At 39.1% G+C, this 27,379-nt stretch overlaps 1 protein-coding gene across 2 annotated transcripts; it reads right to left on the minus strand.

The window, feature by feature from the left end:
* LOC117571903 (UNC93-like protein) lies at positions 1-26,693 on the minus strand. 2 transcript variants are annotated; one of them, XM_034254379.2, is made up of 6 exons: positions 25,474-26,693; positions 8,571-8,782; positions 3,048-3,182; positions 2,552-2,957; positions 1,624-2,480; positions 1-1,554 (listed from the first exon to the last, which is right to left on the minus strand). In XM_034254379.2, the coding sequence occupies exons 2-6, from the start codon at positions 8,616-8,618 to the stop codon at positions 1,387-1,389; spliced, it is 1,614 nt and encodes a 537-aa protein (XP_034110270.1). In that variant the 5' UTR covers positions 8,619-8,782; positions 25,474-26,693; the 3' UTR covers positions 1-1,386. The 2 variants fall into 2 exon arrangements, with proteins under 2 accessions (XP_034110270.1, XP_034110277.1); XM_034254386.2 differs by lacking the exon at positions 25,474-26,693 and adding an exon at positions 12,354-12,453.
* Positions 26,694-27,379: the final 686 nt, after the last annotated feature.

Consider the following 27,379-nt stretch of genomic DNA (forward strand, 5'->3'; position numbering starts at 1 on the left):
TTTTTTGCTTTTGCATTTATCAAATTTGTTTTAATCGCTTGCCATCCTTCAATTCATATTCTTTTGTTATCTTTTTTGTTTGTTTGTTTTTTTTTTTTTTTGTTTTCGACTGCTTAACATTAATTGTATTATTTAATTTTTTTTTGTTTGTATTTAAGATTAAAGTTTTGCGGCCAGTTTGTTTTTTTTTAGTTTAGAAATTTGACTATTTTGTGACTCTGTGTGTGTGTGTGTGTTGTGTGTGTGCATTAACTTATGCATGTATGTGTGCGTGTGTGTTTGTGTGTTTCATTATCACGTTTGTTGTTGTTTTGTTTTTTGTTGTTTATGTTAGCAGCAACCAAGAGAAAAAATCAAAAAAAAAATAGTTATACATATAGATTTAATGCTAATATTTAAAATAAAATAACAATTTATTAGGCATATTGACACACATACTGCTGCAGCATGTTGTCATTGTGTGCGTTGGTGTTGGTGCATCTTTCTCTCTCTCTCTCTTTCTGTCTGTCTGTCTCAGTGTATGCGTGTATGAGTGTGTGTGAGTGAGACTGTGTATGTGTGTGCGTGTACTTAGAGCTAGACTAACACACAATTGCTTGCAAATCACACTACATTAACTTAAAAGCGCCCTCTGTCGTCGCATTTCATCTCTCCTTGCAAACTATATACAAACTAAAGTTATGCAAAACACACACGCACACACTTAAACTGTACATAGACACACACACGCACACGCACGTATACACATCTACACACACACACACGCACACACAAAGTGCTTGGTGCATGGTTAATTGGCCATTTCGTTTTTTTCTTCTTTTTTTGTTTTAGGTTTGAAAATGGTTTTCTGTTTTTGTTTTGCTTTGTGTTTTCGGGGAGGGGGAATGTACTAAGTACTACGACAACTAGAAACGACAAGAAAAAATAAAGTTCGTACACGTCGCCGAAATTGGCCGACGACAAATCGAAATTGATGTGCGCCTGTGGCTATGCAACAGTTTCTTCTGCATGGTTGTGTGTGTGTGTTTCATTTTCATAATTTGTTACTTTTCTTACTCGCAAACTGTTTGTGCTTCATCTTCAGCAACTCTATGGACTATTTCGTCAGTTTTCGGCTTCGTATGTTAAAGCGCTGTTGTTGTTGTGTGTGTGTGTGCGTTAACAGTGTAATGTAAACTGTGTGCACTTCACTGTTAAGCGTTGCGACTGTTAACATGCTCAACAGTTAACAGTTAACGGTTAACAGCGATGGTGCAGCCGCAACGACGGCGACGGCGACGGCAAAAATTAAACAAAAAGAACGTACAACAATTAACAAAATACGGAGTGTAGTGGGGTTGTGTGTGTGTATATAGGTTGGAGGGGAAGGGGAGCGGGTTGTAGTCATTACAGGCGCGTGACTACAATATCTTCTTCGAGATCATCGAGCTCATCGTCTGTCTCCTCGACGCCATCATTAAAGGCGGCATTGGCCTCCGCTGCCGCCGCAGCAGCAGCCGCTTCCTTCTCCTTCTCTGCTGCCTCCAATCGCTCCTGCTTCTTGATCTTGCGTTGCTGTAACGAGAGAATCGATAACGATAAGTACGACTGGCGGCAAATCGGATTGCGGGTAATCGAACGTACCTTCTTTCTGTAGAGAATCTCAACGATGACGTAGCCAATGCAACCCAACGTCAGCACAGCCAACAGAATGTACAACTTCATGCGGGTGCAAAGCGTTGTGGCATATGCATAGGCGATCACAAAGCCAGCCGACTCCCACAGGCGATAGTTGGAGAAGGCAGCCTCCTTGTTGCGCCTGAAGAGCAGACCGTACAGACCGTTGATCTGCGTCTGCCAGACGGCATCACCGACACCCCACAGACCGGACATGGCGTAGAAGATGAGGGGATTGTCGGGATTGGGGCGCCAGAAGAGCTCCACGGAGATGAGGGTAAAGTGCACCACAGCGCCCAGCACAATGATGGGCAAGCGTCCAATGTACTTCATCACGGAGCCAAAGAGTATCGAGCAGAGAGCATTCACCACACCAAAGCAGATCATGACGAAGCCAATCTGATGCACACCCAAAGCACAGGCGACATAGGCCTGAGTGAAATCGGCACCAATGAATGCCTGTTCCATGCCAATGAATATGGTGATGGGGATGAGCAGCTGCAGATTGGGTTTCTTCATCTGGCGGAATGTGGCCGAGAGCAGCTGGAGGCCGGACAATTCGGCAGCGGAATTGGAACCCTTGCGGTTCTCACCGTAACGTTTCAGGGGATCGAGGAAGAAGGCAATGATGCAGACGGCTGCCACAATGCAGGACAAATAGATCATCGAGATTTCGAAGATCTCGTTCTCTGGCGGGCGTTCCAGATTGCCGTGACCGCCGTTGCCGGTGGTGCAGAAGTTGGCACCGCAATACATCAAATCATCCTCGCTGATGGTCGAGTTGGTGCCACTGCTGCCGCCACCATGTGCGCCGCTAGAAAGAACTGGAAAGGAGAGGATTACGATTAGTTAGGGGAGGAGTAGATAAGGGAGTAAGGGAGTAGGGGAGACTCACCCAAGCTGGAGATGAGATTGCCCCAGAGCTCAGCGGATTGCCAGGCCAGGAAGAAGAAGCCAAAGAATCGCACAATTATGGCATCCACAGCCTGTTCTGTTATCTTAGCATACACCTGCCCCACCTGTGTCAGATATGTGGCCTTCGATGCCCACATGGGCGCCGCACCCATACCCACCAAGATGCCCGCGGGCACCAAAGTGTAGAAGCGCGGAAACAGCTGGAAGGCAATGTACGGCGCATAGCAGAGCATGCTGCAAACGAGCGTCCATTTAACCGTCAGCTTACGAATGATCAGCGTGGGCAGGAAGATGCAAGAGACAACCAGCGCCGCATAGATGGCACTCAGCGACACGGTGCCCAGGCCATCCTTGGCATTGATCGACGATTGTAGATTGGCAGTGCCCTACATCCAAAAGAAAAACAGCGCAAAAAAGAGAGTTTTGTTTAGTTACAATCGAAACGAATCGAATTAATCGAGTGATCGATAACTCACCTGAAACGCGGTAAACTGCACCATAAACGCTATCGAGATGATCGAGATATTCTTTAAGATGCGCCATTTCTCGCCCGGATTCAGCACAACTTTCTCTCGCAGCGAGGCGGTGTCGGGCTCGAAACCAGCTTTTGGCTAAAAATAAAACCAGATAAACGTTGTGTTTGTTTCGTTAGTGATCACCGATCATCATCATCAAGTTTTCTGTGCTGTAGTCTGCACAGTGGCGTCGCACATTACATCTACCCAAATTCCAATTCCCATTTCAATCTCAATAACCTGGCGTTATTTACAGCCTTGGCAAGTGGCTCTATAAAAACTGTCGAATTATATTCTCTAGGGGATTCACATATGATATCATATTCCACAAAAAAAAAACAAAACAGCGAAGAAAACAAAAAAATTATATATAATACTTAACTTGCGAATTCCCCAATAATATTTCAAGTCTCAAGACGCAGTTAAATATCATCAGCAAAAAAGTCTTATTTAATAATCATCTTAAAATATCGTTGGGTGATCTTAAAAACGTTCTATTGAAAATGCACAAAAGCAAACTAAGCTTCGGCTCTTGCAAATGCAAATTTCTCGAAAACAAAACTTCATTATTATTATTTCTAAAGATTTCTTCAATTCAATTTTCGAATTAATGATTTTCGCATACGAATTTAAAGCTATTTTTAAGTTGAAGTGTTTACTTAAAAAAATGCGCGTGCACTTCTAAGATCATGAACCTTTAAAATCAATATTACAGCAGCTTTTTTTTCGCTGAGTACAATTTCAGAAATGATAAACCTCTTAATGTCAAGAGGAAAAAAGCAACAAATTGTGTTTTTTTTTCCGCAAAATTGCGATGCAAGTAAAATTCATAAACTGCAGCTTAAAGATTAAAAGGAATTTCCGAAGATGTGTCTAGGCAATGATAAATTATGCAGCAAAAAAGAAAATAAATCGAAGATTATCTGAGAGCTAATCTACGTTCGTTGAGTTGAGGTAAATGATTAATTGAATTGTGCTTTATGATATCATATTGTATTTATTATAAGTACTCGCAAATAATTGTTGTTTTGTTGTTGTTTTTCTAAAGAGTATTTAAGTTGGCTTTATTGATTTGCTTTTTCCATAGACACGAGACGGATTGGACAGGCGGACGGCCAAAGGCGCATGGACAATGTTAATTAATTATTTATGTCTTGGCGCGTTTACGCTTTTAGTTTCTAAAATTAAAGGCGAGCGATTTGCTCGCGTTTTTGTTTTTTTGTTTTTTTATATTACTTATTTTTTACATTGCGCATGCGCGACGCGGCCTTTAAATGGTCATAAAAAATGCGCAAGGCACCTGCCAGCTAAAAAGTCTCAGAGCCTCACAGTTGGCGTGTTTGAGTGTACAGCTAACACAGCTAAAACAACAACTCTGGGCACAGTCGTAGAACTGGCCGAAAAAGCAGAAAAAAATAACAACAACTTTGAGCTGCGATTTTGCATGCGCTGTTCGCACCATTCAGAAGGTTACATGACCAGAGGGAGGCAGAGGAAGAGTGATAGCGAGAGGGAGTGTGAGTGTGGGAGGGAGAGGGAGGCAGCGTGGTGCGGTAGTTGAGCCAACGCCAACGCAATTTACGTAAAGTTGTGTGTGTGTGTGTGTGTGTGTGTGTGAAACTGTAATTGGCATTTAACGGGGGCCGCAGTCGGTTTAGTTTTGAGTTTTTGGTGGCTCAGCTCAGCTCAGCGTCCCTCCCCCACCCATTCCTTCCACCACCTACAATAACCGCGCACGCGGCGTTATGCAAGTCGTAAATCGATTACAGTTTTTTTTTTCTGTGTTTTTTTTTTTTTGTTGTTTACAATACCTCGTATGTAGTTTAAATATTAGCGCATAATAGTTGCAGCTTGTTAAAGGTTCACACGCAGCTTGATTGTGAACTCTCCAAACTCTCCACGGTGGGTGGCTGAGCGAGCAGTGTGAGGAGCATGTGGAGTGTGTGGAGCAGCAAAGTCGTTTTGTTTGTATGCAAATGAATTTTTTTGGCAGCGAAGAAGTTCCCCCGACCTTATCAATACATATATATCGAAATACCAATTAAAAATGTTTAACAAATACGAACATTTATAAAAAAAATACATAAAAAATACAAAAAAAAAAGAATCTAATCGTATGCAAAATGCATGACAATACGAACTAAATGCGTCAATTCGTGGAACTGTAAAGTTGCTTTTATTATGTCTTCCCATTATTGTTATTATTATTGTTTGTTGTTTGTTATTCGATATTGTTGTAATTGTTGTTGTGCGCGCTTAACAAAACAAAAATTGCATTTAATTAGGTAGTAAAAACAACAAAAAAAAACAAGTTTTTGGACAAACCAAAGTTGTGAACGCGATTGCTCATGATGTTGTTGTTGTTGCTGTTGTTGGCCACGTCAACAAGCGCATGCATTTGATAAAATATTACGCATACGCCGGAGTTGCCCAGTTTGCCAGCGCATCGCAAGCTTTCTAGAATCACGCACGTGCCAAAAATGTGTGGGCAGCGGCATCGAGTACTTTATCGTCTATTGCCATTATCAGCTATCAGTTATCGGTTATCGATGTCAATGCGCAAGCGCAAAATTGGCGAATGCCAATGAAACGGTTGATCTTCAATTTGTCGAAATAAAGTTAGTTGGACGACAATAACAATAACAAACAACGTGTGTGCAGCTAGCTGACCGACTTAGCGGACATAGACAGTGGGCGCAAGTAGCTGCCAAACTGCAATTGCAAGTCTATAAAAATAACATCGATAACTAATCGTACAGGCATTTGCATGTCATTACGATGCAGCAACAACGTCGACGACAACAACAACAAGTTGTAACAACGGTTGTTGTTTGTGTTTGTTTTTGTGTTTTGCTTTTGTCGTCGACGTCAATTCTCTTGGTTTCGTCTTTGTCGCGGCCTCACACACACACACACACACACATATATGGGCATTAACTAATGCAGCTCCGGCTGAGCAAAACAGCTGATGCCTGTAATGTACGGCAGGTGTCGCTGTTGGCGATTTCTAAGAAAATGCCTATCGACTAAACGTATCAACTGTCAGTGTGAGCGCGTGTGCGCATGTGTAAGTGTGTAAGTAATACAAATAATCATGCAAGTGTGAATGTGAGTGCAATAACAATAATTAGATGGCGTTGCCAGCAAGTGCGAAACATAAAATAGCATAAAATATTACAACAACACCACCAGCAGCAGCAGCAGCAGTCGTAGCAGCAGCGGCGTCAGGTAAGAGCAGCAAAAGCAAAAGCCAAAGCCAAAGCCAAAAAAAAAAAAATAAGAAAAAATGCCGCTGCAAACCAGTTACATGCTCTCTGACAGTGAGAAGCGCGTAGAGCGGCGCTGCTGGCGCACGAGATTTGCGTTGTTTTATTTTTAAACTCGGCACGTTTCGTGTTTGCCTTTTGGCTTTCAGTCTCTGTCCGTCGATCTGTCAGCCCGTCGTTCGTCGCCTTCGTTTTGCCTCGCCTCGTGTCTCTCGCTCGCTCTCGCCATCTTTTTTACATGTCTTTTGACTTTACATAAATTTGTATTTGTTATTGAGTTTGGTTATTTGTTGCCGTTCTCTGGTTTCTTAACTTTAATGTCGCTGCGGTTGTTGTTGTTTTTGGCGTTTTGCGTTTTCTCGGTTGTCTCAACAAACAGAAACGGGTTTAACCATTGAGAACTCTCAGTACCAAGTGCTTTGCTGTTGTTGTTGCTGTTGTTGTCCACTGTACTTGGGAGCTGGCTGAATTGTTTGCACACATTGCTGATGTCGAGATGCTGATGCTGTGTTGTTGGTTGGTTGCTTTGGGCCGTCGTTACGCTCTCATTATATATTGCCAATATTTATGATTATTATGAAACGCAATTAATTGTGCAATAACTCTGCTACAACTTGGCAAAAACAAAAAAGGAAAAAATGGACAATGGGCCAATTGGACGCAAGACCTAATTTCCAATTTCCAATTCTCACTTTTTCAACTTGCAATTTCCTTCAAGCAACCAACGCAAAAAAAAAAAAAAAAAAAAAAAAAAAAACAAGACCAACAAACTCTCAGCTTCAATTAGGACAGGCTCATTTATTGCCCAGGCATACCATACATTACATATATATCGTATATATACAACAAACATATCTGCGTGTTTGCATGTTTTTTGTTGTTGTTTTTTGTATGTAGATACTTATCGAGTAGTCGCATTCGTATTTGTATTCGTATTCATATTCGTATTTAAGCGCTTTCTGCTGTCACATTTCTTTCTTTCTTTTTTTGTTTTTTTTTTTTTTTTTTGCGTGGGTTTTTGTGTTGTATGTCGCTGTTGTTTCTGTTTCTTGAGGTGAAATTTATTTCAAGTTGTTGTTGCTTTTTAGGAGTGCCCAACAGCACTTGAGAGCAGAGCAGCCCCAAATTGACCAACGAACAGAGCGACAACGACCAGCAAAGTAAACGACAGCGATCATTCCAAATGAATGATGAATTCATAATCACAATCATCGGCAATCTCGTGATCATCACATTCATTTACATACATACTCGTATATATGTAAATTTCATGTGTGTTTCTCTCTCTCTCTCTCTCTCTCTCTCTCTTTGTCGCCCTCTCTTTTTCTCGCTTACAAGCATATAGAAATACACTTCCTTCATTTTTTGGGGGCACTTAATAAATAATGTGACGCGTGTCATTATAAAACTTTATCATCATCTTTTTGAAATACCCCGCATCCATAACGGACTGGAGAGGGAATAATGTTGTTTGTGGCGATGATAATAAAATATATACATATATACACATTCCCATTAAGAGCCTAGATGATCAATTTCATATGTGATGTGAGTACATTAAGAGTACCGGGTATTCGTTAGGTCGAATCCAGACTGTAAATTTTGCCGCCTTTCTTACGTGTTTTTGTGTTGCGCTTGTCGCTCGAAGGCAAACCCGGAGTCATGTGTTATATCTGTATTATATCGAAGCCAGATTCCTAAGCCACTTGAAAGACAATGAACGGCGGGTTTAAAGCACACACACACACACACAAAAGACACTCGTCAACGCATGAATGAATCTAGCGAAAAAATATTACAAGTATTTTTTTTTTGTTTTATTCTAGTTATAGGAATTTACATATGTAGATCTAATATTCTACGCCTTCCTCACAAACCCAACATTGTTCTATGTGAACCAGTCTTCCAGTTGAGCGATTTTCACAAAACAACAACAACAGCAACAAACTACGTATGAATATGGAAACAATATTGTTTAGTTTGTTGCAAACTTGTTTTCCGCGTGTAATTTGATACTGCACATTATAATGTGTCTCAGCGACACGTAACTGACTAAACAATAGGTCAAGAAATGATTTGAATTTGAGAACTACTTCGTTTGCTCTACTGATTATGCACTACAAACTATACTATATACTATACTATACTGATGTGTATGTGGATCATTCCTGGTTATTCCCCAAACACACACATAATGATGATAATATTAAAGACTTACCTTGTGGGGCTCATCGTTTTCAAAGCCGGCATTGGTAAAACCAGTCATTTTGCTGGCTTTTTGGTTGTTGTTAGTTTTTTGTACCACTCAACACGTTCTGTCTGCTGTCTTTTTGTCTTTTCTAGTTACTTGTTTCTCTGTGTGGGGAATTTTGGGGGAGAATTTTGCGGGGGCCCTCAGTCAATCTCAAATTGGACGATGTAAATGTTTTGCTGTAATGAGAAGAATGAAGAGAAATTGAAGTTGTTGAATAGCATTCCATTTGATGATGATTATAAAACAATCACACATTTTGTGTTTTTTGTTCTTTTTTTTTTTTAGCTATTATTTTTGCAGTGTTACACAAAAGCCAAACTAAACGAAACTGTGAGTGATCGCGTATCACGTGTGTGTCTCTCGCGTATACGATCATTATTCAAATTGAAAACTTATTACAGCCACCATTGAGAGATGGGTAATAATAATAAAAAGTCGCGAGTTATACTATATGCTATATATATACGTATACTATATGTATTAGCAAGCACATAGAGTTGACTGCTATACGATGCTTATTTGCAATAAGTGCGCCATGCCATGTGTGTTATACTGTAGTCACAACAATGCCAATAACAATAACAATAACAATAATAATGCTAAGCATTATTATAACCAACAACAACAACAACAGCAGCGGGACGATAGCCAGATTTTCGTTATTGAAATTGCAGCCATAATAGTCGCAAATTTCGTTGGATTGGATGGGATTGGATTTGATTTGATTGGACACGATTGTAAGTACACGATAAATTTTATATATTTCAAATTAAGAAAAACTCTTCGAACTTAAAGAGGAAAGCTTGGTAGTAACAACTTGAGCAGGAAGTGAGAGATTTGACACTGAAATTTCTTATCTCTATATCCATGGTGACCATGGAGGATATTGTCGGACTTTGTGTTAATTGATTGCAATTAGAGGTTGGCATGCAATGTGTAAGAATACGGGGGATAGAGATCTAGTGACCATGGAGGATTAAGCCAGCAATTAAAATCCATTATTAATATTTTCATGCATGAACATGATGACAATACGAACTCAATTTTCAGATATGAATTCTATATATATATATATATACATATGTACATATATGCATGAGTACCGAGTCAATGTCTGTCCATATATATTCCCATCATCTGGCTAACATTTAGCCATTGTTATATGTACTAACTCGTCGTCGTCGTCGTCATATCGCTGTAATTAGTCGAGTTCAAGTTCATGTTTCCTGCTCATACATGTTTTGTTTGCTGTTTGCTGTATTTTTTTTTTTTTGCGCGCTGTTTACTATGCGGACAGACAGGTGGACGGACGGACGGACAGACGGATCCAATTAATTGCATATTAGTAGAGAGACTTCACAGCCAAGCCATGATTATTCACAGATCGCTTCAATGAAGCGATAAGTAAACGAGCTAGCAAAAAATTAGGTAAACATCATTCGCGATAATTCGCATAGAAATTCTAACAAGAAGAGAGAGGCATAAAAAAACAACAACAACAAAACTGTTCACAAATTAACATAATAACGCCCAGAGTTATTATGGCGGCAATAAATTAATATTTATATATGCTAACAAAAAAATGGGCATAAAAGATGATTTGTTTTTGGCTTTTTTTTTTTTAGTTTTCCAAGCGGTTAGCATTAACATATACATGCAAGAAGTTTTGGAAGAAGGAGATGTTGTTCGCTTTTTGAAATGTCAACTTAGCTGTGTCTGTAATGTTGGTTACAGAGATTATAGATTTGTATGTGCCTTGGCCGCTCAGATCCCGCTACTCTGGCTGTTAATTGTCTCGGCTGTGGAAAACGTACAACTCTATTAAATATTATCAGACACGCACAGCGTACACGAAACACAGAGGAGTGGGCAAAAGGAAGATGCGCTGTTAAGCGATAACATGCGGCTGTTAAACGTATGTTAACATGCGGATGTTAAAGGAATTCTTTTGAAATGCGGCATTTAAAGGAAGTATGTTAAGTGTACGTTAACATGCGGCTGTTAAAGGAAGTCTGTTCAGCGTGAGTGTTGGTTAACACTTACCGGACACGGATTTCGCTTTGTGCGCATTTTTGAAAAGAAAAAACCGTGCGAAAATAGCAACAAAATCAACAAATCATTTTTCAAAAAACAGGCTTAAGCATTATTAACGATACACAACAAAAAAAATAATAGAGAGGGAGAGCAGCCTAATGATAATGATCTCGATCGTGATGGCGATGACGATGACGTCATTAAGAGACGACGACTTGACGACCATTCCGAGTATTTTTCGGTATTTGTTCGCTTTGGGTTGAGCACGTGTCGCAGCTCATAGACAATCGATATGCGATTGCGAGTAGATTGTTATTTCTGGTATTTAATTGCGGCTTTTGCGGTCGCCGATCTTTGCGGGTTTTTTTTTTTCTCTTCTCTTCTCTCTATCGATCATATTGCAATACTGAATTCTAGCCGAAACGAATCGCTTGGCAGTTAAATAGCGTATTAATATGTCGGAGACTGCTGCAACAACTCCTCTGGATGGTTGTGATGTACACACGATGGCAAACGTATGTACATCGTGTACGTGTTCATACTATGTATATCTACATATGCGATCAAATATGAGTATGATACAAAAAAAAAAAATGTTTCAATTGAATCGCAGAGCCAAAAATGGCGCAATTATTGGCAATTTTCTGCATTTTTGTTGTTATTATGATTGTTTTATTTACGTTACTTTTGGTTCGACACGCGCCACACACAAACACACACACAGTCAGCACAGCAATAATAATGTGCTTATTAATTATTCTAACAGAAAACGAGACGAAGAGCAAAAGACCGAACAAGAGTGACAGAGAGACGGAGAGAAAGAGCGGGAGAGTTGCAACACTTGTTGCTCGGCTTTGCGGTTTGAGCCAGTTTACATTGCGTTGCCCAATTTGAAATTCGACAAATAAAAAACGCACAAGACACAAGAAATCGACAAAAAGATCGAGCATATATAGTAATCTGCATTATCCGTGTGCACACAATACAGATTGGGCCTTAAGTGGCTACGTTTTGGCATGTGCCACACACAAAAAAACAATACGACACAGAAAAAAAGTGTGTATTGTAAAAGCAAAACATTGACTGCCCTTTACAAGCGAATGAACGCGCTTCGATCTGCCTTTCAAAAATACAAAAAACAAAAAAAAACATAAATGTGTAAAAAACAAAAAAAACTAAACAAAAAACAGCAGCAACAACAACACCAACTACAAATAGTTGAAAAACCCCGCCAGCCAGTTGACTCCCTTTGCTTTTTGCTTGCCTGGGGAGAGATAATGTAGTAAAGCACCTCTTGAGGCATTTGAGGCCGCTTACGAAAGTGATGCATAACTATTGAATACGCTCTCGACTGGCTTAGCTGTGTAGAACGCGTTAGGCGTTTGCAATTGGTTAGAGTATTTGCTGGTTGATGTTTTTTCAGTTGTTTTTTTTTTTTTTTTGGGCTTTTCCAATGTATTTGCATTTGCCATGCATTCAAATTTGTCATGCGCTTTGTTTTTTTTTTTTTTGTAGTTTCTTCTCCTTCTTTGTCGATCTCTTTTGGGTACAAACAAATTTTAGTTGTTGCTGTTTATTTTGTTTTGCATTTTGCTTGATTTCTATTTTTTTTTTTTTTTTATGGTATTGGTTGAAGTCTTTTGCAATTTGGCGCCCAACGTGCGGGCATGTGTTTTTGTTTCTTTGTTTCACAACACTCACTCACTCACTCACTTTATATGAATTAAACGAGAACACAAGTTTGCTGTTACAGTTGTCCTTGCTCCCAGCTCCTGTCAACTGTGTTTCGTCCGTCGTCTTGGACTGATTGACTGATCGCAATGCAATGCCAAGAAACGGCGACAACGTGCGAATTTTAAACGAAAAGCACTTTCTAGCTAATTGGAGTGATTAGTGTGGCCAACTTCGCAGTCGCAGTCGCAGTCGACGTCCAAGAGAGGGTAAGGTTATCTGTTTAACGTAGGCTTTATCTATTGAACGAGGATTGTCATTCGCTCTCGCTCGCTCTTTCTCTCTGGCGTTCGCTAGAATAATCGGAAACTCTTTTGAGACGGTCGTGTGCCGGCTATATGAATAAACGTTAGCTCAGCTAGCTGGCTGGGTTGGTGAGCTGCTGCTGCTGCTTCTGCCTTCTGAGTTAGATAAGATTGTTGGGCGTACGGTCTTGAAGACCGTAAGTATCTAATGGCTATTTTGTTGTCACTGTGCGGTAGCGCAATTGCCGGTCATAAATTCTAATTAATAAACACAAACGCGCTGTGAAACCATAAACAAATCTCAGCACAAAACTACAAATAAAATATATTTGTGTATGTAATCACGTATGTGTTTGGCAAAATTCCCGAGTGTAAAGCGTCAACATCACAGCTCATCTGACTTGGACTTGTCTTGAAAGAAAAACCTTATCATCGCCCCTATCGCCGTCTATCGGCTTTATCACAACTTGCTGCGCGCTTGGACAGTCCCCCCAAACGTTATTAGCGCGTGATTATGCGCTGTGATTTGTCGCAGATCATAAATTATTGTGATTAATTCCCCCGTTGATGATGATGATTGGGCGCAAGTTATTTGGAAGTCAGGTGGACAAATCGCCCCAAAGCTTGTGATTTTTGGTGTGTTTTTTTATTATCGATACCGTGCTGCGATTTTTTTGGTTTCCATTTCATTTTAATTGCCCCCACTTGCTGAATGACTAAATCTATTGTGGCGTGCAAATGGTCGCCACTTGACTGCTCAAGTGTCTTACTCAGGAAGCCACGAATAGCAGACGATTGATAGATCGATAGATAGATTCACATAAGAGGGCACAAAATGGATCAGGTTACGTTTGTGATTGAAATCAAAACTCGCCACTCGTTGCTAATTAACGAGTGCGCAGCTAACGAGTAGATGAAGTGGAAGCCACTTAAGCAAATTAATATTGCACTTCCTTACCACGCACTCGTTACAAACTAACGAGTAGCTGCTCATTTGATTTGGCAACCCTGAGGCCACGTTACTCGTTACTTTTTGTGTGTGTGCCTAAAACAACAAACGAGCAAAATCAAGAGAAACACTCACTTTTTTCACAATAAAGTGGCACTTTAGCCATTCAAGTGCTCTTACACTTAATGAAAGCAAACCAAACAGACTTTGACAGTGTGTTTGATTGTCTTTTGAGAGCTGGCAACCCTGCGGTGTTGACACGTTACATACACGTCAAGAATCAGATAATGGAAAAAAACGAATAAAGAAATATATAAAAAACGAAAAAGAAGCAACATTTGAATCAATAAAGCGGCACACTTGAGACACAGCGTCACAGACACTCGAAGTGTGTGTAAGTTAATGTAGCAGTTTTAATTTTGGCAATTATTTGCATAGGTTGGCAACCCTGCCTGCCCGCTGCAACAATTGTGTCAATACGCGGATAAGTTGAAGGGTAAGCTCAGCGCACTTGACACGTGTATTGTGCGGTACAACAACTACAACTACACCTACAGTTGTTGACAACAACAACAACAGTGTTGTCAGTCATTCATCTGACGCTCAAGTGGACTAGAAAGATGAGTGCCAACACGGTGCGGGGCAACAACCCTACGGTTGAAGAGCGCTGAAGATTGATAGCTAGAGAGGCGGCTTTGCTTTGCGGCTGTGACCTAGTTAAATGCCAATTGAAGAAATGGCATTGAAATCGGCATCGTGAGTGTTGCAAAACTTCAATGGATAAATTGTACTAAAAAGCAAGTGTTGGAAAACGCTAAATGAAAAACTCACATTGAAATCGACTGAGTTGCCAAGTGACAATTCAAAAAATAGCATTGAAATTAGCATTGTCAGTGTTGTAAAACGTCAATTGAATCATTGTCATTGATAAACCAGTGTTGCAAAACGCTAAATGAAGAACTGCCATTGGAATCGATTGAGTTGCCAAAAGTCACTTGAAGAAATGACATTGAAATCGGCATCGTGAGAGTTGCAGAACGTCAATTGAATAAGTTGCGACAGTGTTGCAAAGCGCTAAATGAACAACTGGCATTGAAATCGACCAAGATATAGAAATCTAAATGAAGAAATGGCATTGAAATCGACAATATTGCAAAATGTCACACAAAGACTTAAGATCACCAGTGTTGCAAAACGTCAATTGCTGCTAATCGTTTGATTTAATAAAGCGACTTAAACTTATCAAGCACATTACATGGGAGGAACACATTGTTCAGACTTGAAGAAGATAACGCTGAAGAGGTTTTTCATTCGATATGATTAAGTAAGAAAGAATTAAGTGATTTTGAGAAATGGAAATTACGAGAGCACAAGTGCGACGTAATTATCGATTAGTGATAATCGAATAATTACTTCAAATCAAGCAAACACGATTAACTCGACTAATGAAGTGCAACAGCAGTGGGAATAATGACTCAGTCCGTCAGTCAGTTAGTCAGTCATTCAATTGTCGGCTTGGTGAACTTGAACCCCTTTACCAACCAAAAACAAAAACCATCTAAAGGGAGCATTAACTGTAAGTGCTCTTACCTATAAATAGCAGCGATTCAGCCCCATTCAGAGGGCATTACCAGCAGCTGTTGAACACAAAAAGATAAAACTCATATTCAACTCATAGTGCCACCTGTGCACTGCACTTTTTTTATCGAGTTTTCTATATAGTATTTATGTAGATTTTTCTGTGCCATATTGTTCAAATTCAATAGATGCGTACAACTCTTGATCGAACCATTTAATTTTTTTTCTTTCAGTCTTGTATTTTTTCTGCGAGTCACGTGTATTGCGCCTTCCTTCATCTAACACACTGTCTCTCTCTTTCTATCACAATCCTGCCTTCTCACTCTGTCGATGGTGAAGTGAAGTGGACTTCGGTACTGGTTTTTGTTTGTTGTGTCCAGGTATTTTTCGACTATTTTTAGCCAACATTTTTAGCTGCTGATTTCATTTCATTAAGCGCGATACTTCAAAAATTTGCTTCGCTTTAGCCTCTTGTTATTGTCATTGTTGTTGTTTGCTGTTTGCTGGCATATTTTATTATTGAATTGAATATGTTTTTTTTTGTATTGTGTTTTTTGAGTTTGATTTTTAATTAAAACGACAAGCAGCAGCAACCATTTCCATAATCAATAAGGCGCCGACAATATTACGTATACGTATCAATGTTTACTCAACTAATTGACTCCCAATTTATCCTGGCAAGTGTGTGTGTGTGTGTGTGCGAGGTATCTGCTAGTCGAGACAGTCACTACTATGCACTGCATTGATAGTGCAATCAACAATGTTGCAGCCTTATTTACAGCGTCACTTTGTCTGATAATTATTGCAGTTTAATTAAAATGGCACACGCAAAGTTCTCGCAGTAGTTATTCAATGAAATTATATAAAATGCAATATTTTATTGCAATTCATGTTGAAGAAGATTTTGCAAGCGTTTAAATTTAAAAGTTTCTAGTCTCTTTTCTTTTTTAGAGGGGTAATATATTTAAGCGTTTTGTGAAATTCCGCTGAAATTCTCGCCTGATCTTTGTGCCCCCGAAAATGAGTTGTAGAAACGAAAAAAAAAGCGAAGCAAAAAAGAAATCAAAGCTAAATAGCCGATCGTAAATCTAAGCAGTTATGTGAGTTAGTCGCGTATAAACTTATCAGAGTGTGCGAGTGAGAATTTGCCAACGATAAGAACGATTTACAGTTGCTTTCTGCTGACTCGTTTGCAGTTGCGCTGCTTTGATAATCTTTATAGCAGGAGCCAAGTCAATCAATTTAAATTTGATTAAGCTGTGATTTTGATTTCGCTGCTGTGTTTTATATATGTTCATTTATATATATGGCCAGGGATTATAATGGGTTCGCACACACACACACACACACACAAACACACACACTCTCTCTCTGTTGTAGTTTATGGCTTGAAAGTCACGCGAAGCACTCGAAGAACGAGGACGGAAATTGGCAACAGGCTGGAAAAGCCAGAGAGACAGTCAAGTAATGTTTGCATGCCACACACACAAACGTATGTTTGTGATAAAATAAATAAATAAAAAAAAAATAAATAATACGTTAATAAAAACAAAATCATTGTTATTAATACGATTATTGTGTGCACAGTTGCGTGTTAATTTTCTGTGATTTTCGCTGTTATTTTATTATTTTTGTGTGCTGCTTTGCTGCTTTGCTGCCTGTTTGTTGTATTTGTTGCTCTTTTCAATTTACCTAGCACAATGCAAATGGCTCACATCCAAAGTGCCGCCCGCCATGACTCCCCTCTCCCCACCCCTCTGTATAACCCCTTTCCCGCTGCTCCGTAACTGTCAATTTCCTCAGTACTCCCACGAAATCTCAACGATCAGCGGCAAAAAAAAAAAATAGCAAAAAAAATTGGAAAACAAAAAAACTAAACAGAAATTTTCAATGGCGATGTGTGTAGATTAACTATTATTAGAGTTGTGTGTGTGTGTGTGTGTGTCGCAGTCAGATTCATTGACGTCCCTCAAAAACGTTGTCGCAGCTTGTTCACTTTGCAGCCAAGCGAATGGCCAATGGCCAAAAAATCTATTTATGGCGCAAATTGTCGCATTTGCAGCCAATGGGCCAAAAGCCTAATAATTAACTACAACTAGATGCCAAACAGCAGAAGCAACAGCAACAGCAACAACAACAACAATGGCAAATTAATGCTAATAATTAAACAACAACGACAAGCAATTATTTTTGCTACCTTTTTTTCGTTTTTGGTCTTTTGTTTTTCGCCCGAAGCCAAGTTCGAATTGACAATTGTCAATTGTTATTAACTAATTGCGTATAATTACTGTCCTAACTTTGTTTTTGTTTCTTGCTTTTTTGCTCCGAGTTCAGTCAACTCTTTGCAGAGAGTTTAATAATCGAGTAGTTTAATTTGTTATTTGCATTATTCGATTTGAACTTGACTGCTAAATTTACAACACTTTCTCGCTTGTGAAATTTGTTGTTGCCAAAAAGAAAACATAATAATATAATGTTGTTATTAGGCACGTCGTCCAATGATTTTTATCAACAAGGCATCAACAACAAATAAATACGAAAAGTGCTTGGCACAAAGCCAGCGAAGAGATCGACGATCCAAGTACTTGCAATATTCTAGGGCAAGTTTCTGTTTCTGTTTCGGTTTCTGTTTGTTGCGCATACGCGCTGTGGGCACACACACAAAAATGCAAGCAAACAACAAAATAAAGGAATGCACAAGAAAGTAGGAAGAAGGAAGACACGAGAAGATGGTAAATAAGGGGGAGGAAAAGAAATGAAAAAAAAAACAACAAGAAATTTATTCTCGCACATGCTACACAAACCTCTTGGCGAAAATATCACACATACGCACCGGGTGCAAGTGCAAATGTTGCTGTCGCGATTTGCTGTTGCTGTTGCTGTTGCTATTGCTGTGGTCAGTCACCGATGCTGCTGCTGAGATGCGTCTTGGCCAACTGCTTCCCACAGCGCAAACTAAACGAATGAATTTTGTTTTTGTTGCACTTCTATCTATCTATCTATCTATGACTGTCTGTCTGACTGTCTCTCTAACTATGTGTGTGTCTGAGTGTCTGACTGTGTATGAGTGTGTGTGTGTGTGTGTGTGTGTCACTGTGTGTGTTTTTGCTGTTGTACTGTTGCCAGAGCGCGACTGCGACCGCCATCGCGGCCGCGGCCGAGACCGAGACCGAGACCTTCGTCGCCGATTAGAATGCAATTAGTGGCAACAGCAGCAACATCAACAACAGCAACCAGAACAACAACCACAACAACGAAAACGACAACTGCAATTGCAACAACAACAGTTAATAATAACTAAACTCCAACAAAGTTCTAAGCAAACAAACAAAAAAACTAAACATTGCATTGAGTTCAATTTCAATTCAATTTCAATTTGTGCTGCAAAAATTCGCTGCGAAACAATTTGTTAATACTTTTTTTTTCCCCCACCCGATTTTTTTTTTTTTAATTTTTACTTAGTTTTATTTACGTTGTAAGCTGTCGCTGTCGTCGTCGTCGTCGTCGTCGTCGCCGTTTTTATCTCTCTTAATAACTTCCGCTTTTGGCGGACAGATTTAAGTTAGATTTTTTTATATAGTATACGTTTTTTTTTATTTTAGTTACTGTTTTTTTTATTGCCGCGGTTTATTTCAACAGCAATCGTAAGAATAGTAATTACTTATATAGCATATTATTTATGAGAAATGAGGGAAAAACAGCGACAACAAGTGCGGCCCCATGTTTTATAATTATTATTTTAGCCTCCGTTTTCTTTGCTTAGCCCAGTTTTTGTTTTATTTCTTCTTCTCTATTTATCTTTGCTGTCTACGTTTTCGTTTGTTGTTTTTGTCTCATTTTTGCTGCCTTCTTTTTATTTTCGCCCATTTTGTCGATTAGCCGCCGCCGCCCAAGGTTTTACACTTCATTTGACTTTCGGAAGGCGTTTTTTTTCGCTCTTCTACTTTTTGTTTTTTTTTTTTGGCCAAAAAATTGTTCAGCTTTTGGGTCTTGTTTGCCCAGTTGGCATTAAGAATGATTCTCTTTTGGCTTTCAATATTTTTGTGCTTTTTTTTTTGGGAATCTGGTTGATAAGTAGTCGACGTCGACTTCGACGTCGTTGTCGTGGGTTCTTTGGAGTGATTATGGCAAGAGCTCAGAGCTTGGAGCTCAGATCTACGAGCTCTTGCAAATTGCCTTGTCATTAAAGACGACAGGTGTTTGTGTGCGTCGCACCTATCCGGGATTTGACCACATTATTATTATTATTAATATTATTATTATTATTTTGAAGAGTGGCGTTTTTACGTCGTATAAATCAAAATGCTGAGCGTTCTTAGCTCGGATCATTAAGTGTTTGTCCAACGAGGCAAAAAAAAGAAGAAAAAAAACTAAGCAAACACAGCTTCAATTTCAATTGTTGTGTTGTGCGATTTCTTTTCTTTTGCTTTTTGTTGTGTATTTTTAGCCATGCTTGTTTGTGCCCTCTCATTGGCGTCTCATTTGTAAAAACTGTCAATCCAATGATGCTAATGAGGCAACAGCGATATGGTCTCCCCTCCTTTCCACACCCCTTTCCCCTTTTACTCGCTTCTTAGCTCTTTTTGGTTGTCCGGTTTTGTGTGGCTGGGAAAGGCCAACAAAATTGTTTAAATCACTTGTCAATCAAAGCAATAAGTACCGAAGAAATAATAAAAATCATATATGTAAAGCTAGTTAACTGTTTTCCTTACTATCGATAATAATCGAGAACTTTAGAAATTGATGAAGAGTTCTAGTAAACTTTTATTGAATTTATTTCTTATATTACGTGTCAATCCAAGAAATATGAACCACAAAAATCATAGAAATAAAACTATTTAACTATTTGTCTTACTATCGATAATAATCGATAACAGGTTCTTATTGATTATGTATTTTCAAGAGTTCTAATCAACTTTTATTGAATCTATTTGTTATATCAATAGTCAATCAAAGAAATAAGTGTCACAACAAGCATAAAAATAAAGCTAGAGTTATTTATTTACATTACTATCGACAGCAATCGATAATATGTATTTATTAATTATGCTTGCCCAATTCAAATTCACACCTATTTTTGGCAAAGTACTTTTCGTGATCTGTTCATCATGTTTATTGAATTTGGAGCACTCGAAGTTGTCAGTTGGCATGACTCAGGATTCGTGTCGCATTATCATGCGAATAAGCAAACATAAGAAGTCTGAGAATATATTATAAATAAACAGTTGACACGCAGAATTTGCTAGTTCTCTCTATCTGTATCTGTATCTGTATCTGTATCTGTATCTGTATCTGTATCTTCAAGTGTAACTGTATCTGTTAGCTATAGTTCGTCTGTTGTGAAATCGCTAAATCTTATCGGAGGAGCTGCGTATTTTTGTTTTTTTTTTTTTTTTTTGGGTGCAAAATGATCTGGTGGCTGGCGGCTCATCAACGTGGCAAGTTGGCAGCTTTGGACAAAGAGTCATGAGAGGTTCTTCGTCATCGTCTCTCGCTCTCGCTTATCAGCAATTATTTGGCTATAAATAACAATAAACGTTTGGCCATAAATGCGTTTCTTGTTAATGTTGCTGTTGTTGCTTTATCAAGAACATCAACAACATCATCATCACACCGAGAGCAGCCACAAACAAACAAAAGCAAACGCGTCGTCAAGTGAAAGCCAAACAAAGTCCAAGTTTTTCCCATGGAAATTTACCAAGCTGCGTTTTTCCGCTCGTGCCTTGAAACAGCCCCAAAAAAAAAAAAAAAACGAAAAACGAAAAATCGAAAACAAAAACATTCTAAGGTCGTCGCATTTTAAACTTTTGCCTTTTTATTATTATTAATATTCATTTCGTTTACAACGAAAGAAAAACGAAAAACGAAAAAGCGAAATACAAAATGAAAACAAGTTTGCGATCAGGGCTGCTGTTGTTGGATGTGTTTTATTGTTGTTGTGTTGCTCTTGTTGCTGTTGCTGTTGTTGGATTCGATTTGTATTTTGTATTTTGTATTTTTTTTGGTGGCTTATGCAATCTTAACATGGCTGCAATGTTGTTTAGTGTACACACTAAACAACAGCTTTATTTTGTTGTTTGTTTTTTTTTCTGCCTGTGTGTAGAATGATTCATACGAAATAAAGGTTTCCAACTTGCACTTGCACTCTCTACACAACAACAACAACAACAACAACAAATTTCTCAGTGGAACCTGCTCATCATTAGTGCTGTTTTTTTTTTTTTTTCAATCTTTTTGGTTGGTCTGATTATCGGGCTGATTAGCCATCAATTTCAGACATGCAAATTGAGTGTCTGTATGATTTCTTTTTCTCTCTTTTTTTTTTTTGTTTTTTGTTAAAAATATGCAAGACGTTGTCTATCTATTGTTCATGTTCCACTCGAGTTGAGTTGATCATCAATAGCAACAGCAACAGCAACATCAACATCATTTTCAAGGCGTGTTTTTGCTGCGGCGACCATATCGGCAACTTTTCGACTCTTAATGAAGTGATAACACATAGCATAACAAAAGAAGTCGACAGCAGAAAAAGTCTGCCGGGTCGCTCCAGTTTGTTGGTGTTGTTGGCTCTTGTTGCTCTTGTTGCTTGTTAATTTCAAGTGCACATAAATTATTTGCAAATTGTATTAACGGGCGTGTCCAAATATTTGTGCGCTTGTTTGGCACCTGCCGTACCACACAAGACAACACGCAGACCAACGCACATGGGGCGTATGAGTAATAAAGTCAATCTGCCAACTGCTCATCACCAGCAGCCAAGCAGCCAAGCAGCCATGGGAGGGGGAAGGGGGAGGCGACTTGTGCAAACGATCGCTGTGATAAAAAACACACAACAACCGAGACGAGAGAGACACTGAAATTATTATCAACATTTTACAACAGCAACAAAAAAAAACAAAAAAACACGTCATCTGCAGCGAGATTTGTGGAAAGGAGCGCAGTCAAGAAATTGCGCAAAATGTGCACGAAAAAACATTAATAACAAACAGGCAAACAACAAATAATAAAAGCAACAAAAGCTTATTACAGACGAAAAGGGCGAAAGTTTTTTTGTGAGGCGAGAAATCAAAGGAAGCGGCAACAAAAAAAACAACAACAAAAACAACTACAAAAATGGGAATGCATCGAAAACAGGCTGCGACTTATGTAAAAACTGAATGCATAAGTAAATGCATGCCATATAATAAATTATATAAATAACCATATAATTAAAGCGCACACTGCCAAAAAAAAAAAAAAAAAAAAAAAAATGTGGAAAATAATGTAAATATTAATTAAACACTTTAAATAGCGAAATATATAGGAGAAAAATTCGAATTTAATAGTTGACACGGCATCTCTGGCTGTCGAGCATGCTCAATTGCCAACAGCACAGCGTTACACAACACTGAAAATTCTGCAACGCCTCATTTGAAGCCCTATCAAAGGCTTGCGATCGCCATTTCTATAGACAATTTAAACTGTTTTCCTAAATACATAAGAAAAAAGTCATAATTTAATATTTGACTCAGTGTCTCTGGCAGTCGAGCATGCTCAATTGCCAACAGAACAGCGTTACACAGCACTGAAAATTCTTTGAAGCCGTGTCAAAGGCTTGCGATCGCTATTTATAGACTAAATTGAAACAGTTTTCCAATATATAAAGGAGAAATCATAGTTTAGTAGTTGACTCAGTGTCTCTGACAGTCGAGCACGCTCAATTGCCAAAAGCACAGCGTTACACAACACTGAAAATTCTTTGAAACCGTGTCAAAGGCTTGCGATCGCTATTTATAGACTAAATTGAAACTGTTTTCCAAAATATAAAGGAGAAATCATAGTTTAATAGTTGACTCAGCGTCTCTGGCAGTCGAGCACGCTCAATTGCCAAAAGCACAGCGTTACACAACACTGAAAATTCTTTGAAACCGTGTCAAAGGCTTGCGATAGCTATTTTCACAGTAAATTGAAACTGTTTTCTCCTTTCTATTATTTATTGGCAAAATGATTGCAAAAAAATATATAATTAAAATTTGAGAATTTATGTGACAGATGTGTCAGCGGTGCACAAATTATGGCCGCAAAATGAAATAAATATAGAAAATATTATAAGTAGTAAAACTTATGAAAAGTGTGATGGAAAATGGGTCAAAATTGAGAATATAAAAACTGGCAATAAAAAGGGAATATGAAAATATGGCATTATCATATAATTTGTGCAATTAATAAATTGAAATACTAATCGAATAATTGCCTGTTATTTAATGCACTTGCAATAAATTAACAAATATTTGCGTTTGCGTTTGCAACTAGCACGCAAATTAGTAATAAAAAACTGAAACTACTCTCGAGGCATTTTATTGAATATTATGTGACATGGCAATAAACTGATCTAATAACGATTTAATGGGCCATAACTCGCCAAAAAACCAAAAGCAAAACCAAAAACTGAATAGCGAATATAAGAGTTATATAAGGCGTGAGGCATAAGGAACCTGAGATCGCGTATTCGCATTAATTTGTGCGATTTGTTCTGACTGTGTCGAGAACAAATGATGAAACGAGAGTTATTCAAATTGTGGAATTAGTTAACTGATTTTAATGCCATGCCAGTTCCTACTACAAAATAGTATTATGATTATTTATGAACGAAATCAGCACCAACAACAACAACGACAACAAAGTGCATTGTAGAATGTTTGCTGTTTAGTATCTTCGCATTGTATCTGTAGTTGTATCTGAGTATCTCAGTATCTGTATCTGTGTTTGGCGATTTTACGGAAGTACATTGATTTTCCACTCAAGTGGGCACTTGACTTGCCTCTTGCCTCCTGCCTCTTGCCCCTGTCTCTGTATCTGTCTCTGTCTCTGTCTACGTCTTTATCGCTATCGTCGCCATTCAAGTAGAAATCATTTTCTCACCTTTTTGTCGCTCTCCAAAAAATGCTAATTAATTTTTTGTTTGTTTGTTATTGTTGCTGTTGCTGTTGCTGCTGCTGCTCGCAGTTGTAACTACATTTAATTAGAACTTTGCGCATTTTTTGTGCTTTTGTTGTTGTTTTTTTTTTTGATTTGTTATCGTTACAGCATTTATGCAAATTGTCTTGGAAGTGGATAATTTGCAGCGGCGGAAATCCGTTTTGTAACTTAAATTATATTGGAGTTATTCAAAAGATTGAAACTGAAATTGAAACTGAAACTGTTCAAGTGTGTGTGGAACGTCGTCATCAGTGAAAGTTTTCTATGCTGATTTGCTAGGAGTGCAAAAAAATAGTGTGTGAGAGAGAGAGAGAGGGGGAGGTGGAGGTGGACGCTGGGCGGTGGCTGGGCATTGAAAAGCGGCGCATGTGCGTTGATCGCTTAAATAACGAGACACCTCATGCAGTGCGCATGCCAAACGTATCCATCAGATACGAGCGACGTTCGTCACATGGCCACATTTGGTATAGATGGAAGGGGTGGATGGGGGGGGGGAGAAGGCAATCGGTAGTCTGTCTTCGTTTGCGTCTGCTTCTGCGTCTGCGTCTCTGTCGTTTTGTTAATTGCAAAACAATTAAAGTCTCCGCACACACACACTTTTGTTTGTCTTATATTTTTTTTTCTTTTTTTGTTTCTTAACCGACACTAGCCTGCCAAAACCGGCATCGATAGCCCAACACACAACATCTTCTTGTCAATTTGCTGTGACGCTCTTTTTGAGTCACAGAAAAAAAACTTAAAAAATACAAATCATCAATATTTATTTACTCTTGTTTTTTCTTTTTTTCTTGTTGAGTTAGGCAATGCCTCGAACTTATTTATTTATTTATCGTTTTTCTTTTTTTTTTTTTGCATTTTATTTTACGAGCTTAGCTCACTGCACATTGAGAGCAACAGAGAGAGAGAGAGAGAGAGAGCGAGTGCGAGTGGGAAAGGGAAAGAGAGCGAAACCTTTACAGCTGTTGCCCGAGCTCAAAGGGGGTTTTTCTTTTTTCTATTTTCTTGTCGATTTTGTTTTTTTTTTTGCTTTTTCTTTCGTGTTTTACTGTTTTCATTAGAACTGTTTGATAATAGTATACTTGTGTTGGCTCAGAGACGCGTTATTTATGGTTTCTGTTACTAAAACACACTGTGCACATTGCACATTGCAATATTTGTTTATTATTGTTATTTCTGTGTGTGCTTGGTTTCACTTGCACTGTCGCTGCTACGATGCTACGCTGCTAGTGCCACTCTTATACGCAGCGAGTGCGCCGCATTCTTATACTGGCTAGCTGCCATCTACTCTCTACTCTGCTAATCCTTCGATAGACAAATACTCTTGGTCTTATACATTACAACAATTTCATAGTTTTGTGCAATATTTACTTACCGTGATCACAACTCTTATACGCAAAAAGAGAGCCAGCCAGTTACTTCTGTGTGCGTGTGTATCAGAGTTCGTATTTATGTCTGTTTGTCTGTGTGTGTGTGTGTGTGAAAAGCTCAAACAGGATGCGCCGCTTTGTAAAAAAACACTTCCGTCTCGATTGGCTTTTTGATTGTTGTTTTTAAATTGTTTACGATATTATTTTGTTCGTTTCAAATGAAATTTAATTTATTTCTTTGATTTAAATTTTAATTGTTTTTGCTTTATTTTTATTTTTGTTGCTGAATTTTATGTATTTTGTACTTGCAGTTGAAAGTTATGTAATTGCGGCGATCAAACGACGATAAAAAAAACTGTTCTTAATTTACAGGAAGCGAGGCTCGGGTTTGGCGGGGGCGAGTAGCTTACATTTCCGTTTAATTTCCAATTTGAGGAATCAAAAAAAATAGAGTCTTATTGTCGCGTTTAATTCAAATCAAATTTAAGAAAAAAAAACCGCAAAAAAAATATGTTCGTTGAAAAAATGTTAAAGTTTTAGCACACAGAATATTTGTGTAGTTGGTTTTGTTGTTGAAATTATTGTTTCATTCAAAAATTTGTAATATTTTGATTATTATTTTGTGTTTTTGGAATTTTTCAATTATTTATTTTTTATTTTTTTTTTGGTTTGTTGGTAACAAAAAACACGACCAACTCGAAAACGCACTAAAACGGTATTAAAAGCCGAGACTAAAATTAACTTTGCAAGTAATTTACAATGCGAGTGAAGCGGCGCGCGAGCCAAACACGAAGGCAGAGCGACGACACGAACTCAAAGCCGAATGCGACCCGAGAGAGTTTGCCAGACTGAGAGTGAGAGAGAGTTACGAACGAACGAGCGAATTCGATTCGTGTTCGTATTCGTATTTTTTTTTCGCGCACTCGTGTCTTTGGAGTTCACTTCACTTTTGCACTTGTTGCCTTTGCGGGGGCGCTGAAGCTGGGAGAAGTTGCTGCTGCGGCTGCTGCGTCGACGTCGGCGACTGATGGAAATTTGCGAGATGCGAGATGCGGCCAGATAACTGACACTGCTGACAACAACGGGCCCAAAACAGCTGCTCGTTATCGTAGATCGTTGATCGCTGCGGCTGATCGTGACTGTGTGTGAGTGTAGAGCGTGTTTTTTTTTTCTTTCTGTCTGTCTGTGGAGAGACGGCAGCTGTTGTTGGCGTTCGGCTTGGGAATGATGTTGGCTTAAAGCCAGCCGCTACGTAATATACGCTCAGATCCTGTTTGCACGCCGTCGGCGTCGACTGCGCTTTCGGCGTTGACGCCGGCGGCTGCGAGAGTGTGCGAGTGTTCGAGAGTGAGAGCGGGAGAGCGAACAAGCTGCGGTTCGCAAGCTGTATTTTTTGTTTTTTTTTTTTCGGTGCGCTAGCTCTGGCCTACGTCTTGTGTGGGTGAGCGTCGACGTCGACGGCGGGCAGCGGCAGCGACAGCGCAGCATCGGTTGCCGCTTCGAACTCGCTTCAAACTTGCTCGATGCTTGGTCTTGGTTCGAAGCGGGTGTTGTGAGGTGGCGAGGGGGGGTGGAGTTTGGAAGCTCAGCCAATCACACGAGCGGCGCTTTTCAACTTTCATTAGAAATTGTGTCTGAGCCACGCCTCCCTTTGTAAGCGCGACTGCGCAACTGTGTGTGTGTGTGTGTGTAAGCTCCTTGCTCAATCTCGATCTGCGATCTGTGTTTGTGTGTGTGTGTTTATGTGTGTGCGCGTTGGCAGCGACGTCGCCGTTGTCGTTTAGCGTCTCTTAATGCAATAATTGATAATAATTGCTGTTAATGAAAAATCATTTGCATGCTGCGATTGATAACTCACCAGCATTTCCCCCCTCCCCTCCCTTTCCCTTCTACCTCTCTCTATCTCTTTCG

The sequence above is a fragment of the Drosophila albomicans genome, chromosome X, assembly GCF_009650485.2.
Source record: "Drosophila albomicans strain 15112-1751.03 chromosome X, ASM965048v2, whole genome shotgun sequence".
Classification (NCBI taxonomy): Eukaryota; Metazoa; Arthropoda; class Insecta; order Diptera; family Drosophilidae; genus Drosophila; species Drosophila albomicans.

Excerpts from the sequence above, each read along its gene's own strand:
- LOC117571903 (XM_034254379.2), bottom strand. The coding sequence starts at position 8,618 with ATGACTGGTTTTACCAATGCCGGCTTTGAAAACGATGAGCCCCACAAG. Across the intron at positions 2,958-3,047 it reads TGCAGTTTACCGCGTTTCAG|GGCACTGCCAATCTACAATC; the intron begins GTGAGTTATCGA and ends TTTTGGATGTAG. Across the intron at positions 2,481-2,551 it reads CAATCTCATCTCCAGCTTGG|TTCTTTCTAGCGGCGCACAT; the intron begins GTGAGTCTCCCC and ends TCTCCTTTCCAG.